The sequence below is a fragment of the Amphibalanus amphitrite genome, unplaced genomic scaffold, assembly GCF_019059575.1.
Source record: "Amphibalanus amphitrite isolate SeventyFive unplaced genomic scaffold, NRLGWU_Aamphi_draft 000872F_arrow, whole genome shotgun sequence".
NCBI lineage: Eukaryota > Metazoa > Arthropoda > Thecostraca > Balanomorpha > Balanidae > Amphibalanus > Amphibalanus amphitrite.
The window spans coordinates 64,371-76,144 of NW_024882366.1; the positions used below are offsets into that span (position 1 = coordinate 64,371).

At 54.7% G+C, this 11,774-nt stretch overlaps 1 protein-coding gene across 5 annotated transcripts in view; it reads left to right on the top strand.

The window, feature by feature from the left end:
- Positions 1 to 11,307, top strand: part of LOC122367474 (forkhead box protein P1-like) — a 58,632-nt gene extending 47,325 nt beyond the window's left edge. For all 5 annotated transcript variants that reach the window (XM_043340570.1, XM_043340569.1, XM_043340571.1 and 2 more), the window contains 12 exons: positions 452 to 661; positions 980 to 1,078; positions 1,949 to 2,078; positions 4,782 to 5,076; positions 5,870 to 6,050; positions 6,522 to 6,708; positions 7,314 to 7,388; positions 7,864 to 7,940; positions 8,137 to 8,238; positions 8,560 to 8,681; positions 8,950 to 9,349; positions 9,574 to 11,307. In XM_043340570.1, the coding sequence (XP_043196505.1) occupies positions 452 to 661; positions 980 to 1,078; positions 1,949 to 2,078; positions 4,782 to 5,076; positions 5,870 to 6,050; positions 6,522 to 6,708; positions 7,314 to 7,388; positions 7,864 to 7,940; positions 8,137 to 8,238; positions 8,560 to 8,681; positions 8,950 to 9,349; positions 9,574 to 9,645 (1,950 nt within the window). In that variant the 3' untranslated portion in view covers positions 9,646 to 11,307. The remainder of the gene's footprint in view (positions 1 to 451; positions 662 to 979; positions 1,079 to 1,948; positions 2,079 to 4,781; positions 5,077 to 5,869; positions 6,051 to 6,521; positions 6,709 to 7,313; positions 7,389 to 7,863; positions 7,941 to 8,136; positions 8,239 to 8,559; positions 8,682 to 8,949; positions 9,350 to 9,573) is intronic.
- Positions 11,308 to 11,774: the final 467 nt, after the last annotated feature.

Consider the following 11,774-nt stretch of genomic DNA (forward strand, 5'->3'; position numbering starts at 1 on the left):
ACTTGCAGAGCGAAACAGTCGACTGCGTTTCGACTCTCACTAAAATACAGCGACTGAGTGAGTGACAGTCGGCTCGCCATTGAGTTCGTGACGTGACACGGCCGGCCGTCATACTTCCTGACGGGCCGCTCCGCGAGCGATGATCGATCGCGTCATGTTCAGGGAGCGATTTGTCATGCATGGCGACCTGCCGCACCAGGCTATTTCTCCGCGACGCCGGCCCGACGGACTTTATCGGCAGCGGTGCCGCTGGGGACGACCTCACTTCATTGTCTAACCGAGCGGAATCCGTGATGGTATGTGGGGCTCCTGGGCTTCCTGCATCGGCAATAGTTGACTGAAGTAGCTTACCGGCTTATGATGAAACTGTAACTACGCCTTTGGTGAAAGGTGATTGAATAGGCGGCTATTCAGTGTCAATTAACTGACGGATTTGTTTCTCCCTCCACAGACGAGCTCAGTGATTCGCGTCGCCAGCAGCCTGGCCTCGGAGCACGCGCCGTCACCGCTGACCATCAAGAGTCATGAATCGCTCACCGGTTCGTCCCCGATGATGGTACCGCACGGCCTTCAGCACATGCAGCATCTGATTCAGCAGCACCTCAGCCCAGCGCAGTTCCAGAACTTCTTCCAGCAGCAGGGGCTGCTGATGCAACAGCAGGTGTGTGGAATTCGGAACGACGTCAACTAATATGGAAAATTGACGCATTAATGTCATCGTAACGGCAAACATTTGGCTTTCCCCTCGCCGCGTACATATTTTCATAATCCACCGTTTCGTCGAGAAGTGCGCCCGAGTCGTAATTCTGTGTTCTGTGACGCAGATGATTGTTTAGAATGCGTCATTGTGGTGGCATATGTTGAATGTTGCATTCTGCTGTCGTCACAGTCCGTTTCTGGAAGCCGGCGTGGGTGGCTCATGCCGCTGCGGGGGCGGAGTCGAGGTCTGACCCCGTGGAATTTCCTCTGTCTATTGCAGCAGCACCATCAGTTGGCCGAGATCAACAAGAAACAGCTCGAGGACGGCGTGCGACAGCTGCAGGAGCAGCTTCAGCTCATCATGTACCAGCAGAACCAGGTGAGAATCGCCCCGACGGCAACGGCGACTCACCCCTCCACCCGACCCAGCCTCGTCGGAACCCCGAGCCTTCCGACGCGCCAGCCAAATCACCCCCTAGCCGCCCCCCCCCCCCCCCGCCCCCTCCTACCGCTGGCCAACTCGGTGACAGAAGCGCCAATTAGTGCTAAACAGGCCGGTCAACTACCCTGCAAACCGTTTGTAGGCACGGCAAAATCAAGTTTATCAACTCTTTCAACATCCGTTGTTCGGCGAACTCCGCCCCCTGACTGGCGGGCGGTGGGCAGCCCAGCCCAGCAGTGGGCGACGGTCGGCGGCGGCGATTCGGCTCGCTAATTCGGGCTTGTTTCAGGCGTCATGGCCAGTTTGCCATTATGACGGAGACCATCTTCTCACTGCTAGCGTCCCGTATATCTCGGCCGCCGCCGGCCCGTTAGTCCGACACTCCGTTAGGCTGTTAGCCCTTTAGGCCGTTTCCGCCGTGGGGCTGGCCAGCTGGGGAATGGCTAAGACGCCGCACCTGTTTCTGGCGTGGCTGCTTCGAGTGCAGTTATAATAGGTGATCCGCCGCGCCTCACACAGAGCTGTGAGCCATGGTGATGCCCCAACTGGAACACTTTCGCCTCGGCTGGGGTACTCTCTGCTGGGGATATACCCAGGGCCTCTCGATATACAATTTCTCTCACCTTTCACCGTATTCTGAAAGGCCATAAGGCAGCCTGTCGTGCTAGGGCAGCCCTGACCTTATTCCGCTACATTCTTACCTTATCCAATCACATTATCCCACTGAATTTACTTACTATCCCGCTCATCTCCTATCTCCTTCTCTCGCCCCAGATCGCCTCTCACCGCTTGTTCTCGTGTTTTCAGGCCGTGCACGACAAGAGCAAGTCAGCGGCGCTGTCGCTGCACCAGTCGCAGCTGATGCAGCAGCTTCAGCTGCTCCAGCAGCGCTATCTGCTGCAGCAGGCCGGCATGGGCCAGCCGGGCGCACCAGCAGGTTAGTCGCAATATACACTCACCTAATACCGGTAAAAACGTATACGGTAGTCACCACAGCCCAATGCATCACTCGTTTTTAGGACTACGATGCGCACCAAGTCAGCCAGTATAGAGGTTGCAAACGGTTTACGACCGACATGTCAGCCCTTTAGTATCGGCTTTTGTCAACCGTGTCCTTTGAAGACTGACCTATCTAACCATTTTTTGGTTACCCGCTCCATCGTCATCCGTTTTATGACCGTGTCATATACAACCCGCCATGCATTGATGTACGACGGTTAGCAGTTAGCACCGAACTTAGCACGCATTGCGACATGTTGCCAAGTACGGCAGCAGTGTTGCATACGCTCACACCTTCCGCGAGTCGCGATCGTTTACTGTTGACCTCGACTGACACATCGTTAGTCGAGCTGAGCCTAGCTCTAATTCGGCCGGGCTGGATTAACTCGCTGCAGCCGTGTTACATCGACGCCAGATACGTAGCCTGCTCGCCTGCTCGCCCATAACCGCCGCGGCATTAAAGCATCATGTGTTTCCGTCGGGCTGCATCGCGGTGTATTACAGCCAGGTGGACGACCCCTTCCCCTCCCCACGGGCCCCACCTGATGAAATTGTTTCTTCGAACAACATAGCCGCGCCACGGGAGGGCCATGAAACCACATAATGTGTGCAAACGCGCCGGCATCGCTGCAAACCGCCGAGGGGGCCATCAGAGGCGATAAAGGCCGTGGCGCACAGGGGCGTGCCACAAGGCGGCTCGGGCCTGTGCCACGAGTCAGCGAGGTGCGGCTCTCGTGCCGTGCGACCATGTCCACTGGCTTCTCGGTGACGCCCGCTGCTTAGCAGCTTCAGCGAACCGTTGACCGTGCCAGCTGCTCGGATAATCTCGCTCAAACCATGCCGCTACGGCAGCCGTGTGACCGCACGTCGAGCTGGATCGATCTTCGCTCGAGTGGCGCCCGGGGCGTGCACGTGAATCACGTGCAGGCACGTGGCGGATGTTGACACTGCGCGAGTTGCAGCGCCCATGGCCGCTGGCCGCTTCTCCCCGCTCGCCGCCGGCGGCGGAGGTCGGTTGCACGATTGATTTTCTGGCCGCAGCAGCGAGCGGCGAGCGGCGTGGCGTGGCTCGCCTCCGAATGAGCGGGCTTCCCGTCAGCGTGTGTTGGGAGACGGCTCATGGGTTTCCCGGCCCCGCCCCGGCGCGGCACGTCAAGAGCCGGAGCTGCTGGTGTCCGTCTCAGACGGCTAGCTGCACTGCGCCGCGCTGTGATGGCTCCAGGCTGTGTGTGGGTGTCGGTGAGGAGTCATATCGTCCTGGAAGACTACCGGCTCCACATGGAGCGTGTCTTGATGAAGAGTTCACTAAGCCGTATTAGGCTAATGACCAGATGCGACATAGTCGTCGGCGTTTCATTCATTCATTCATTCATTCATTCAATCATGTGGTTATTTATTCATTCATTGATTGGGCCTTTCTATTTCAAAGTTTAATTTTTTAGCTGTTCCTTGTATGTCATTATCATTCAACCTGAAGTGTTTTCGTGTTTACTGGGGCTTTCCCTCTTTAATCGATACCAAACACTGCTGGCAGCTTTTGTTGTTTGCCGTATCCGTGCTTCGTAACACTGACTGGAAGTTGATGTTAATCGGTCCAAGAAGCACAGTCCGCGCTCGGTTAGCCAAATCGATACGAGTTCACGTTAAAGTGCCAATTACCGGGTGTTCATCACTCGAGGCAAATAACTGGACCGCTTGGTACGCACTGGCCCCGCGCGCTGCTGGATTGGAACTAGCCTTCCGCCTCACTGCGGTGGTCCACTTCAAACGAGGCGCTCTGAAAAAGATCGGCGCAAAATGGCTGATACGTGTGACGATAGCTCGTTATGGGCTCGCGTGCTCCATTTTTACGGGCTATGTCGTAAAACTTTCCGATGCCATCGCTAAACAACGTTTGCATTGAACGCGTACCGGGCTGTCAAGCTTCAGGCTTAATTGGTCGTGTTTCGTCGTACAAAACTGTGACCTTATTTGGCCGTCGTCTCAGTCATCTGCTGAGTCTTATTTCTGCTAAATAGACCGTTCTTCACTTCAGCGCACGACCAGTCATGGGCCAGAAGGGGGCTCGGCGGCGCGGCGGCCGGCGCAGTTTTATGTGGTTTACTCTGTCTGGACGACGTCGCGTCTTGTTTGCTCTGCGGCTCGGTGTGGTCAAAAGTCGGGGCTGCGAGTGACGTCATCTCGTTACCGGGTGCCACCGGTGACGATCACGTGACTCACGGCACTGTGACGCGCCGGGCGGCGGGCGGGTCACGTGTCAGCCGGCGCTGTGACGGACAGGCCCGGCGGCTGACCTCGTGTCGGCGAGGGGCTGGGCCGGGCGGCTCTGACGGGGGGCGGGGACGGGTGGCTCGTTTTCATGTGAGCTGGTTTGTGATGAGCGACTCGGAGCGTCTGGCTGGCCGTGAACAGGGCCAAGGTCGTTTCACCGTAACGGTGGAGATTCTAGCGGTACGAACCGGCACGCGAGTTTCCCGCACGGCGGCTTAGTTTTCACGACACCAGATTTGTCTGCCTAGTCGGTAAGACTCCGACAGGATGCCCGAAACATCCTTCTTCCTAACTACGTTTCAATTTCATTTCCTTCACCCTTCTTATCCGCTCCCGGCCCGATCTGACCCCATCTGACCTCTGCCGACAGGTGTGGCCACCAGTGAGGCGAGCGGCCCGCCATGGGAGCAGAGCTCCGAGCGGCGGCCCGAGGCGCCCTCACCACCCGCCAGCAGCCTGTCACCTCCCGTGGCGCCGCCGCCGCCGCCGCCACTCGTCAACGGTCGCCGCTCCGATCTGCGCGCTGACCTGCGCAACGGCGTCGACGAGGAGCGCTCGACCGACGACGACGACCTGGCGGCCAAGACCAGTCCGCTCTTCTCCAACGGCATCTGCAACTGGCCCGGCTGCGAGGCGCCCTGCGAGGATATGGCCGCCTTCCTCAAGTAAGACTTCGTGTTTATGTGGTGTATGCAGATAGCGGTAAATGGTTTTGGTCAGTTTATTGTGTCGGAAAAGGAAAGGCCATTCTATTCTTATGCGGTCCTGTTTGTTGGATTTCGGTAAATTATGGAACGTTAAAGACTAACTAACCGCGAAAATTTATCGTTATTTAAATCGGAAATGCCTACCTGAGTGAGTCATTGAGCGATTACATACAAGGCCGTCGGCACTTCCTCAACGAATTAAGTCACCTCAGCAGTGGTTAATATCCTTGTGCGCTCTGCAAGCCAACACGCGGTGCAACAAATAATGCCGCACCGGTAGGCAAGCCCCAGAACACGACTGAAATATAAAATATTTATCTATGAATAACTTGCCAGTGGCCGAAACCATGTGAATTGTGAACATTTATGCCCGTTCCCATAACTGTTTTAGTAAGCCGTCATGGAAAATATCTCGTTTTTTTTATGAGCGCAACAATGTTACAAAGACAGATCATTGTCCAAACAGTTATGTTTTGTTTTTGTGCTGCTTTGTCTGCGTGCTGCAATTTCTCAATGCGAGGAAAATGAGGACAAGTTACCGTATATCTGCAGAACAGCTCTTAAAATCCATCCTACTGGACTCAGCTGTGTCTCCAAAATATACTTCCGACTCCCCCTCGACCAACCTGTCCTCATGTTCTGTTCGCCGTTTCGGGCGATATTTTCTGTCTAGCCACTGCGTGACAAAGACCTGCAGCACCTACTGCCGCTGTCTGCACCCCCACATTAACATCCTATCTGTCCCCGACAGGCACCTCAACACCGACCACGTGCTGGACGACCGCTCGGCGGCGCACGCGCGCGTCCAGGTGCAGGTGGTACAGCAGATGGAGAACAACCTGGCCAAGGAGAAGGCCCGCCTAGCCGCCATGATGGCTCACTTCCACATGGCCAGGGAGAAGATGGCGGAGCCCCCTCTGCCCGAGCCACCGGTAAGTTTTTCAAACTCTGCAGACTTTTGAACACCCTCGTTATCTGGTGTTTAGAACTGCGATATTTGCGTCTGGGTAAGACCGAAAGCGTCATCACTCCGTTTGAGATGCGCCATATAAGCTGGATGACGTTCGTAATCAGCAGCTGTGCTGACGTTACCTGCGTCAAGATCGGTATCAGGAGCACGTGTTTTAACGCAGTTGAGAAAAATGGGACGGGTTGCTGATACGCCGCAATGCATGAGATCAAAGATACCCCGCCGCTGTGTCGTTTTACCGATGTTGCCTGTTGATTTGTCCCTATTTTGACGTTTCATTCCATCCTTCTTCGCTTCACTTTACTTAAATGCATTTTTCTTCCACATGTTCTCTTTGTCTGTATTTTCATATCTCCATACTTTTACTTTTCATACCCACACTTGACTCCACCGTTCAACCTTTGACCTTCACGCTCGCCCTCTGCGTTCTCAGGTTGTATCCACCCACCCGAAGGTGTCAGCCTCGGTGTTCCCGTCTACCGCCCCGGCTAGCCAGCTGCTGTCCGGCCACCCGTTCCTGCGCTCAGCTATCCTGCAGGGAGGTGCTCCCCCAGTCGCCTCCACGGCCAGCGCAGTCGGCCCGGTGCGCCGTCGAGCCAACGACAAGAGCCTCACGCCAGGTGAGCGGACGAGGGTTGCCAGCCGCGGGATCCCCTCAGAGGGAGTGGGAAGGCATTGTTCGACGTGGTGTGGAACGTCCCGTGGGAGTTTACGGGAGATCTGAGGTTATTTGCATAGGTTTTGACGTAGATGCATGTGTAATGCGGTAGAGAAGGGGGAGGCTGTTCCAGGTGCTGCGTTTTGGGGATGGTGGGCTTGAAGCCAAGTCAACAAGCCAAACATGTGTCTATGGATAAGTTATTGATGTTTCCGTGTGAAAACTCTAACGTGTCGGTGATTTAAGCGCTGTGTCACGCTTGGATACCAGTGCCTTAGTATCGCTGGGAAAATGGAAAAGAACGGGCTGTTCCCATTCATATAATTCGGCCGTCAAATTCAATAGGTCGTATAATACAAATGGTTATTTTGCACGGAATTATTTATGCGGAAGAAGGACCAGACTCCCCAAAATGCACCGTGCTTTTCAAGGATTTCCTTTGGAAAAGGCGTGACAAATCAAAGATAAATTTAGGGTAGTGTAACGCCTAGGCGTCTGGCCATGTGTGTGCTCAGTTTCAAGGCCACTTTACCCGCAACTGACCTGACCTGACCTCTGTGCCCCCAGGCCCGTATGATGAGGCGCCGACACAGACCCAGAGACGGCGTGTGGCCGAGAGGGCCGGCCAGGATATCACAGAGGGTAAGAAACAAACATAATCCCCCACACATTTCAATCCCCAGAGATTGAACTTGAACCCTGGTGGTTGTTTTCTTCACCTGTGAGCCGACTATTTTAGCTGAACGAGAAAGAAATCTGGCTTAGAGTGGAGCGTTGAGACTCCTAAACAGACCAAACTTCCGGCTTGCGACGAAAGTTGGGATTGCGTTTATGTAAAAGAGACAGAAGAATGAATTAACTTGAAGGCTGCCGCATTGTGAGATAACGGCTATTATGTTTCGTCTGCGAGCCTTATCGTCTGAATGGCTTAAAATTCACGCGTAGTGTTACGCTCTAACGCACTTGATTTGAGAATGTTTGAGTGTTTTATTTCTCAGCTTTACATATACGTAGGCGTCCCGACCGTTTTAATTGATTAGCTCGTCATCTTTTTGCCGGGATGCATTGCCAGGTAGTGTTGTTTTCCGTTAGCTAACGGGCCGTTGTATTTCCGCAGAGCTGTCCAGAAACCGGGAGTTTTACCGTACCACAGACATTCGGCCGCCCTTCACATACGCCTCGCTGATTCGTCAGGTGAGTCTCGGCCTTCCCCGGGCTGCAACAAGCCTGCGGTTGCACTGCAAACAAACTATCTATTCAATCATCATGCAATCATTATTTCTGAGTCGATAACCAGCCATGAAATCATGTATTTCCTGTTTTATTTGTCTGTGCAGGGATTTGTGGTAGTTTGTTGTGGCAATTTCCTGACATGTGTTGTTCGTTACAGGCTATTGTCGAGTCCCCGGACAAGCAGCTTACCCTGAATGAGATCTACAGCTGGTTCCAGAGCACGTTTGCATACTTCCGCCGCAATGCCGCCACGTGGAAGGTACGTGGACGATGTGATTCACGTGGCGTGGCGATCGTCGTCGTCATAAGCGCGGGTTTTGGGTTATGCAACCCTGTTGATTCACCGCCTTGTTGACTGTCTGACACTGTGGTGTTTACGGTTTCAGGTACTGCAGTTTGCGTCACCCGCTTGGCATACGCTGTTACGGAAAGATGCTCGTCATACCGTGACAAATGCCATTCGGTCGAAGTTTTGTGTGCTGTCCAACTCATGCGCATTATTAGCTGAAACGTAAAAAGCAACCCCGTCGGCTGACGTCACTTCTTCGCGTTTATCCACCGCCTGTGTTTTTGTTTGCAGAACGCCGTCAGACACAACCTTTCCTTGCACAAGTGCTTCACCCGCGTGGAGAATGTCAAGGGGGCTGTGTGGACGGTGGACGAGGTGGAATTCTGCAAACGGCGCCCGCAGAGATCGGCTGGGTAAGTTCACGGTTTTTCCAGACACCTGGCGATTGACCTTTGTACTGATAGTTTTGTAAGCCGCCACCAGGTGGCTAGATTTGGTACTTTTTCTTTCTGTACACACGTTTGCCCGATATGGGCAAATGCCTTGTTTACAGTGAAATGCTTCTATATTGTATCAATTCACGTAGCTGCTGAGGTATGGGACGCATTTGCGTAAGTTACGTTCATCTGAACCGGTCGAAATGGCACCCTCAGCTAACCCTCCTTCGTTCTGACATTACAGACAGACACGCAGTCCGACACTGTCCAACAGTCCCACCCTGTACGGAGACACCATCAGCTCTGGTCTGCAGTCAGCGCTGGTCGACTCCAACCTGCCCTTCATGGCCAACGCCGCCGAGCGGCTGCGCGAGATGCGTGAGCGGGACGCACCCACGCTGCTGGGCCTACAGCGGCGCTCCGCCAGTCCGCCGTCCCTAGTGGCGGCTCGGCACCGACCGGCCAGCGGCAGCCCCGAGCTTCGGCTGCCCGTCACCAGCCTGCTCAACGACACACCGCACGCGCCCCAGCCGCCCCCGGCCGGCCAGCACACCGAGTACACCGACAACCCGCGGACCCCCGAGTCGCGCGACGGTGGCGCCAGCCGCGACGCTGTGGCCGAGAACGGAAACAACGGCGCTGAGGTGGGTACAGTGACTGGCCTGGAAAAGTTTTGTTTGGTTAATTAAGATTCAATTCAGTGCTCGTATTTATCGATATTTTATTCGTATTCAGTGCGAAAATATCGGTTATCTAGTAGTTCATCTACTGAAAGGTGCTTGATAATTAATTAAAAAGACCGCCTTTTCGCTTTCAGCATTCGTCATTTTCTGTATAGTTGTCTTGACACATCTTTATTTCTTCACAGGACCTGAGCATGCCGGCGGTGAAGATGGAGTACACTGAGAGCAACCAGTCCATGGAGGCGGCCAGCGCGTGAAGAGGTTACCTCAGCCCGCTGAACAGATTTATGGCGAAGGATGCGCCGTTACCACCTGTGAAACGCCACCTCTGAGAGAAGACTGAACGCCTGCCACTGCCGGGACGGCCAACTGGAGGCGCCATGGACGCTGGCTATGTGTACAGAAAGAGAGAGAATCTAGCAGCGGGCAGCCGGGCCTCATCAAGCGCTGGCCCGCCGCAGGGGCCGGCCGGCGTCTCCGTTATACAGTGGGGCGCCGGCCGGCCAGGCCCATTGTAGAGGCCACAGACCTTGAGAGGGACATATGACGGCCTCATTTACAGCCGCCGATGTGTTTGGCGGCGGCGGTAACGCGAGAGAGAGGGCAGCCCCAGCCCGGCCGTTTTTTGTACCTGTGAATATTTTTTGCACGTACCTGTGTACATGTTGTGCATAGTTGTCAAACCTCATCCTACGGGTTTTGTTGCCGCGCGCGCAGTGTGTGCGCGCGGCACATCCGCCGCCGGCGACGCGTGCGCGCTCTCACACCAGTTCTCACCCTGTCCCGGTCCGCTGGCCGAGCGGAGGCGAGACTCACAGCAATAGTTCCCTATAGTACAGCCAGTACAAAAGCGCTGCGCGTGCCGCCCGCGGCCGTGTCGATCTCTGGTCAGTTCTGCGCGGACTGCCGCCACATGCTCCAGTGCAACTCCATAAATGTGGGCGCCGTGTTTTGTACGGCTCGAGCGCTGCCAGCCGGCCGGCCGAGCGCCGCGCCGACCGTGTGTGACGTCACACAGCTCTGTCTGTCTGTCTGTGTGTCTGTGTGTCTGTGTGTGAGAGTGACATCCAACCGGTGACGGCCCGAGGCACGCGCCCGCTCTGAGCTTAGGTCGGCGCGCCTCCGCCGGCCTGCGAGTGACAGAGAGGCGGCCGGGGCTGCGGGGTATGGCGGTCTGACCGCTCCAAGTCCGACGACGGAATCAGGGATGATGAATCGGGTTACACGCTCTGGCGCCGCAGCGGCCAGCATCCGCAAATTCTAGAGGGAGAGAGAGGTGGTGCGTTTCCGTTCGGCGCCGAGATGTTCATTGTTCATTTGCATCAGTAATTTATTTAGTTGCCGCGTGTAGCGTTTGTGTCGATGTAGCGCCTTTGCAGCGAAGCTACCCTGAACAACTCTGTGTCCTCACATTCCTAGCTCGGCGTGGCGTTGCGCGAAGAGTGTTGGTTGAACCGTCTGTTCCCCGAATCGGCCGGATTCGCCGGTGGCTCGCGCTGGGGCGCGGCGGCGCGCGCGTTTTGTTTTACCTTCCTACTGGCGGCGTCTGTTCAATGTCTCCCCCGATCTGTTATCGACGCTTAGTCGATTGATGGTGCTTCACCTTGACATATTGTTAGACTCGTCTCCAAGGACCATCTACATACAGCCAAACACAATCAAAACCGCGTGCTCGTTAGGTCCTGCTGTGTGCCGCCCGCGATATCCATAGCACGAGCAATAACGGATGGCATTGTCGGCGCCGGCCGGGTGGGTATTGCTGCTCGCTCGGGCAGCGGATTGTTTGGGAGGTGCGCGCGGCGCGCCCGCCCGCTGCGCCTGGATGTGTGGGTGGTCGTTAGGAAGGAGATGCAGTGCTCCATATCAGCCGGCCCGTAGTCAGCTGGATTCAGTAGACAATAAACGCTTCTCCCTCCATAGCTGACGAGTTTGGACGGGGCTGGACAGCGGAGACGGTGGCGATGGGGTAAACGGTGGGTCGACATGCGCCGGTTTATTGAATTACAGCGGACAACGCTATAGACAATGAACACAATATTTATTCATGTAGACATGTTACTGGCTAGAAAATACAACATAGACATTTAGAAGCTGGAAGCCTCACCTTAACATCAACTTAGAACATATACGAGCATGACTAATCGTCGTTAAAACGATAATTATCATTCACATTTCGTTATTCGCATAAATTGAAGAGACATATTTCCTCGAAGCTGCAAATAAACCGACTAAATTTAATGTTGCTCGAATTTATATCGTTTGATATACTTTGTTTCGACCAAAAGGACAATGTCGCAAAGATAATTACAATAGTGCAAGGGCAATCATTATGGCTCAATAACGTAAACCACAAATAGCTTTATTGCTTCATTTAAATATGCAGCTT